General features: G+C 45.3%; 1 protein-coding gene across 8 annotated transcripts in view; it reads right to left on the bottom strand.

Moving 5' to 3' along the window:
- Positions 1-767: 767 nt before the first annotated feature.
- mtmr4 (myotubularin related protein 4) overlaps positions 768-6,723 on the bottom strand; it is a 41,561-nt gene continuing 35,605 nt past the window's right edge. For all 8 annotated transcript variants that reach the window (XM_061802679.1, XM_061802681.1, XM_061802684.1 and 5 more), the window contains 5 exons: positions 6,325-6,479; positions 4,317-5,709; positions 4,104-4,214; positions 3,921-4,009; positions 768-2,298 (listed from right to left, as the gene is read on the bottom strand). In XM_061802679.1, coding sequence (XP_061658663.1) covers positions 2,121-2,298; positions 3,921-4,009; positions 4,104-4,214; positions 4,317-5,709; positions 6,325-6,479 — 1,926 coding nt within the window. In that variant the 3' untranslated portion in view covers positions 768-2,120. The remainder of the gene's footprint in view (positions 2,299-3,920; positions 4,010-4,103; positions 4,215-4,316; positions 5,710-6,324; positions 6,480-6,723) is intronic.

Genomic DNA, 6,723 nt, shown 5'->3' with positions numbered 1-6,723 from the left:
TCTGAAAAATGGATGGATGGATGGACATAAAAGGGGAAAAAAAAATTAAGTCACATTTGATGGATGCCGTGCACTTGTACAATAAACTGAGAATCACAGTTGGAACCGATTGATCTTGCGGCATTCCTAATGTCCATAATCTGAGGACCTACTAAAATACTGATGCTATTTGTTGATAAAAGCAGATGCCGCTAAATATTTATTGTAGAGATCAGTGCAGTACTTCAATTGAAACCGAATTGACAAACTCAAGCTGCACAAATGACTAACAAGACTTTTGAGGGGGTCTATAGCTACCCAATTTCTATAATTGCGTCAATCCAATTATTAAAATAGTTTTTAATCAAGCTTTGTAAAAATGCTGTTAGTGACTCCATATCATGTACACGTTTGACTTCAATTCATTTCACCAGATCATTGCGATAAGTGTTTAATGATCATTTATTGAGATGCACTTGTTTTCACCATTGACAACATTAAGAGGACCTGCATAACCAAATGAGCGCAATCTCGACTTACACTGTGAAGTGAATGTACGTTAGCCTGGTTGTAAAACCGCAATATACCTGACGGTGAGACCCGTTTAAAATATTAGATAAGCAATAATACCTCTGATGAACGGCAAGTGTACACCACTGGAAACATTACCCACGTTCATTTACAATACTGGTGTCTCATCCTTGTCGAATATCTTATGTATTTTGGAGATTTACTGCAGAATTGTTCATTTTTTTGTTGTCTAAAATAAACAGGCTGGGAAACAGATCCATCATATAATCTTTTATCTTAGCCAACGTGAATTAACTAACATTGCAGTTCTTTACAACAATTATTCATGAATTAAATTACTTCTTTTAGCCACCACCACGGATCAGATATTTTTGTGTGGTACACCTCAGAGCTTCTTGTAACAGAAGATGGGAACGGCAACAGAAGAAATATCCAAATTATTAGTTCAGCTAATTTTGTGACATGACCCAGTGACATCATGAGAACAATGTGTTAATATTTAGCAGCTAAATGTCTGTACCATAGCTGACATAGGTGTAAAATAGTAACCTGGTGCCATCTATTGGATTAAAAAAAAAAAAAAAAAAAAAAAAAACATTTAAGGTAAGGGTAAAGGGGGGGGGGGGAATGGCACAATTGAAACCCCACTTAGACAAGTACGCTGTAAATAGTGGAGCTGGGGTAGACCTCCCCTATTGAGGAAATGAACTGCCAATCACTGCTTCAGTCCCCCCCCCCCCCCCCCCCATCCCCCAGTACCAATCAGGACGACAATGAGACTTTTGGTGGCCGTTCAGTCAGAGGTATGGCAGGCCCCTTTGGAAAATTCTCAGTCATTTCCCAGAAATACCCTCAATGACATCAGAGAAACATGCCGTGTCAAGAAACAGACCTTAGCTGTGCTTCACATACCAACGACATACACCATCTCAGAGTCCACCCGCAACCCAGAGCTTCCAAACGCCAAAACGTAGCTGCAAAAAGCATCGCTGGAGACTCGGCCACATTGACGGTGCACACACAGAAAACACAAATGACGCATGTGAAGTCACTCCAACTGCCCATTCAACAATTTTACATTCAAAGTTCCAATGGCAAGGTCGACAGCAGATCTCTCCCCTTCGCTCAAGTTTGGTCTCAGGATTCCCTTCAATATACACGACGACATGTAAAGGTGCACAAAATAAGAATACAAAATTAGACTTTTAAATACAATTAGCAGCAATAACATTTCATTCCGAGCTAGAAGCCTCTCTCAGGTCAGGTCAAGGCTTGGAGTCGCCGGCAGATTGTCCCTCTCAAGTGTGACGACGGCATCTATATGGAGAGTGCAGGTGTTTGGTACTTAAGGTGGGCTCAAAAAGGGGTACCACTACGGAGCGCTGCCGTGCTACAAGCCGAAATATCCTGTTGTCCAAGAGTTCGTCCTGGGGGACACTTGTCACCTACCACCAAAGTGGACCTCCATTTTTTTTTTTTTTTTTTTTTTTTAGACAGCAACTCCTCCTCACCCCCGAGAGCACCCTTGCAGCAAAGATCCACAGCAGCACCTCACGAGTCCGAAAAAAGGACGAGAGCCGGAGCCTTCCTAGCTACACGAGACTCTTCCATCAACTTGAGGCCGTGGCGATGGCCTTTTTGAACTGCTGGCTGCGGATCTCACGGGTTCGTGACTCGAGGAGCAGGTCGTGGCAGTTGTTGCACACCAGCACCGGGTCGTACAGCTGCTGGTCTGGGATGGGCAGCTTCAGATGACAACAGTCCTTACAGAACACATTGCCGCAGTTCCTACAGCGGGACGACAAACACGGCTTGAGAAAAGGGCCTAATAGTGCAGCAAATTTAAAGGCAAGCTTACAGACCTAGTTTGCTTCAAGACAGTGTCAGCAATAATTGATTTTGTGGCGCTAATGTCACAAGGCAAATGGAAATTCTTTCACACAATTAATTTGAAGCACACGCCGTAGAATCTTACATAGCGGGCGTGACATCAGGTAATGCTGAGCTACAAAGACTAATCCGGAAGTTACAATAATGCACAGAACTCCAAGTCAGGGTTTCATGCAGCAAATCTAAAAAGAGTGTTAAACAACACACATTCAACAAACAAGGATTAGCATCCGTATTATGATAAAAACTCAGCATTTCTTGGTGCGATTGATACTGAAAACTATACTGACCACCAAGACATCTCGAGACAACGGCAAAGCAGATTGTTTAAATCTACTTAAATCACAAGGACATCCTGTATAGGTTGGACGACAAGCCACTACTTTTTTTGGCCTGTTTTCTGTTGTGGTTATGTTTTGTTTTTGTTCCCCCCCCCCCCCCCCCGCTAGCAGCTATGAGTTCAAAAGTACAACAAAACCTTGTTGTACATGATCATTCTCACGAATGCACTTTGGGTTTGTCTTTACATGTATAGAAGAGGAAGAATGTTTGTCAATTGGCCATAGAAGACAGTGTCCTCAAAGGAGGATGCTGCGCGACACTATAATAATATATATATATATATATATATATATATATATATATAACGTAATTTAAAAATCTTGCACAAAAACTAGCCGTATGCGAAGCTCTTCTGGCGGATTTTAAACACGTGAAGCATGGAACTTGAAAGAATCTACTATCACTAAGAGATTAAAAGGCTGGACTGCTGCATGAGGAAACAGCACAACTTCAGCGATAAGTCAAGATGAAAAGGTCATTAGGAGCGAAGGAGACCGAAAGGATATGTGAGACTTTCTGAGGCGGTTCAACCTTCATACTCGAGTGTTAACAGTGAACAGGAAGAGGATAGATAAAAATGACTTGTGGTACATTTGAGGAGTTTTACTGCGGTGTTAGTCACTGTTTGAAAACATGACGTGTAAATAAATATTTTACAAAGTGTTTCTGTGTGACTGTCTCATTTTTGACATACGGGATAATCCACGACGGATGGTTGGGCAGGGCTCGTGTATGGGGAAAAAAACAAAAACAAAAACCGCAATACAGACCGGGCGCGGTGTGCACTGTCGTCCAGGAAACACGGTAGTTCCTTGACACTAAGATGCCGCCAAAGAAATTCTTTTACAGCTTTGGCTTTCACACAAAATCAGTAAATATGTGACTTTCCAGCCTAGACCAGAGTATAGGTTTTGTAAATAAATAAAAAAGAGAATAAGTGACTACTTAACAGTGAATATGAGGAGGTTTAAATGTATTAGACTGAAACATTTGGTGAACTTAAGATATAAGGAAAGGTTGGCATGGTCATTTTTCCTGTGCTGCAAAAAAAACAATTGAAACAAAAAAGGAAACCACACCACTGATTTGATCTGAGAACATATAGAGATCAGTTAAACACTTTTATGGTGATAAGAGTTCATTTTTGTGTGCTTGCGTGAAAAGAAAAAGTTTCCCACCTGCAGTGGTGACGTCTCTTGGCTATCCAGAATTCACAGTCGCAGTTGAAACAATGAGAGGCCATGTGGTCAGGCACCCACCTTGTGACCTGCGCGCACACACATTGGGAGCATTAGAGGTGCGTACAGCCGAAAAGGGGTGTGTGTGTGTGTGTGAAAGTGAGGACAGAAAAGGATGCTGACCTCCGTGTCCTTACTCTCCACTCGATCCCAGCTGCCCTCAGACAGTCGGTCTTCACTCTGGGTAGACAGAGAGTCTTCCTCCGGACTGTTGTCCGACTCCCGTAAACATGTCTGAAAGCAGAGCAAGACATGGGGATGGGGTCAGGAAACAAACGAACAAAAAAATAATGGATGTCTGGCTCAAGTGCCATAAGGGGGAAAGCAACTACTAACAATATCATCCTCATAATCAATGTCGGGCTCTGAGGGAGGGGTGCTGTATTGTCTGCTCTCCAGTCGCATGCGCAGCTGCCGCACCTGCTGCCGCAGTACCTCCACTTCCTGTTTGTAGCCCGCCTCAATCTGACGCAGCCTTTGCTGCACAGCGTCCAAGGGCACCGGCAGCCCGTCGTCGTCGAGGTAGGCTGGAGTGTGAGGTGGGAGAGGGGAGCTGGACACGGAAGGTGAGGGGTATGATACAGCTGGAAGCTGGTGGCAGGCAACGGGTGCGTTCAGGCTCCTTGCTGCAGAAGGCCATGTGGGCTGCAGGGGGCCGCTGGGACAACAAAGAGCCTCCTTGCGGCAGCACTGGGAAGCGCCGGCGAGGGCAAAGCCATGCGAGCGGAGGAGCTTACAGGCCAGTCGGTGGCTCTGGGAGCCGTTGGCTTGGAGAGAGCGCCTGGCGCGGTAACTGGCACCGCCGCAGGCAGACTGCATTAGGCCCTGAACACTCTCCCAGTGGGGGCCCATCAGGGACATGTCTGACAACGGGCTTGGGGAGATGAGATTGTGAGCTCCTCCCTGGATGCAGTCCATAGAAGACGTTGCAGCGACTAACATCTGATCTCTTCCCTTGACAGGATCTGTCACCACCTCTTTGAGCGGCTCAACGGGCACCTCCGGATCGTCATTGGTGGAATGATTCAGAGTTGGGCCCTCGCTTTCCTTATTAGCCAGAGCGAGGGACACTTCTTCTTGATCTATAAGAGTCTCAGTGGAGTCCTCCATGGGAACCAGCGGCGTTAAAAGCTTCAGAGACATGAGGTCTGCTGATTCCAGGAGGCCGTTTTCCTGGTTGTCAAGCAAGGACCCGCGAAGCGTGGTTGCGGGTGGTGCGGTGACGTGGCTCAGCGGTATGCAGGGCTCTGATTCGGGAGTGGGTGGTGTGGTGCTCTCAACAATATTACAGGTGCTCTCGGCCTCCTGCGGAGGTGCTGGAAGAGTAGGCGTAGTCGTGTGTAGTAAAACTTTTTGTAGGACAGGAGCAAGGAGTGGAGTGTGAGCCTCGATGCTTTCAGATGTAAGGAGGACAGGAGGAAGAGGCAAGGAGGGCAGAGGCTGAGTGGTGAGACACGGCTCCTCTGGCGCACCCTCGCAACATTCGGCAGCCGAACCGCCATCTGAAGGCTTGGGAGGACTCCGCTGTGGGCCTTCCTCATCCCTGCCGCCAGGTACGACTTGGTCAGAGTCGTGTGCATCTGAACTATCGAGGGCGGGTGGGGCCTCCGAGGCGGTAGGATCCTCCTGGCAGTGCTTGTTAAGATTGGGGTCACTGGAAGTCCGTGTCAGGGGCATGTCATTCTCAAAAGCTGACAGAAGGTTGTCCATAGAGCGGGTCTTGGGAAGTCTACAAATGGATAACACAGGAGATTTAGTCCAGTGGCTCCACACGTGGTAAAATACCACAAGTGATACACAAGCCCCATCTGGTAATATGAAAACAACAAAAAAAAAAAAAAAAAAAAAAATCCCTGGATGAAATATTCAGGGCATATTGTGCATAATATCATCGTGACCTGAATTTTTTTTTTTTAAACCACTAAAGTACATGTGTTAAAGTTTAGTGCTATTTCACTTCTCGGGACAACTTGATTATTTAGCTACAATCCTAGTTTAACTTTTATGTGCAGTATATTTGGATTCGTTTGGGCCTCCATTAAACTTGTAGTTTTAGCAATTCTATAATGACCAATTACAGGGGGGAGTCAGTTTACGATGGCACCAAGAGTTGTCTCAAAATTGCGAATAGCATCCAGTAAAGTAGTTCGTCCAGCACATTTGTACTCTATCGTTCATTTATTGTTAGTACGTAAAATTTTAGTTGTGTCCCCAAGAAAAAAAAACATTTCTGATTTTCCCCACAGAGTTGAAAACATATGAGAAGAACCACTTTTGTACCCAACTGTGTGAAGGAGAATTGTTTGACAAGGCCACTAAAGTTAAGAGTTACATCAAAAGATACCTGTCAAGGGAACGGGAGGCAAGTTCATCCCCTGTGACACTTGGGGACAAGTAGAGCTCCATGGAGTCGTCCACAGCGGTGCAAGGGGAAGATGTGGGGAGGTAGACTGCCGTCCATAGCTGTAATGCGCGTGTGTGGCAGACAGGCTGCAGCACCTTGTCAAATAGTTTGAGAAATACACAACTATTAAACCCGACAAACGGCAGCATGTAGCCAGAAGCATCTAACGTGGAAGAAGGAACTTCATTAGCTAGACCTGAATATAGGTTGAGGTACATCTAACCAATAAACACCAATACGACTTTTTGTACTGTACAGGTAGAAAGGCAAGGGCTGTAATGTTGTGGCAGCTGGAATTAGATTCTTTGTAAATTGGTCTAATACTTCACTTTGAAGCGA

The sequence above is a fragment of the Syngnathoides biaculeatus genome, chromosome 18, assembly GCF_019802595.1.
Source record: "Syngnathoides biaculeatus isolate LvHL_M chromosome 18, ASM1980259v1, whole genome shotgun sequence".
Taxonomy (NCBI): domain Eukaryota; kingdom Metazoa; phylum Chordata; class Actinopteri; order Syngnathiformes; family Syngnathidae; genus Syngnathoides; species Syngnathoides biaculeatus.
This window is presented reverse-complemented; position numbering and strand designations above follow the sequence as displayed.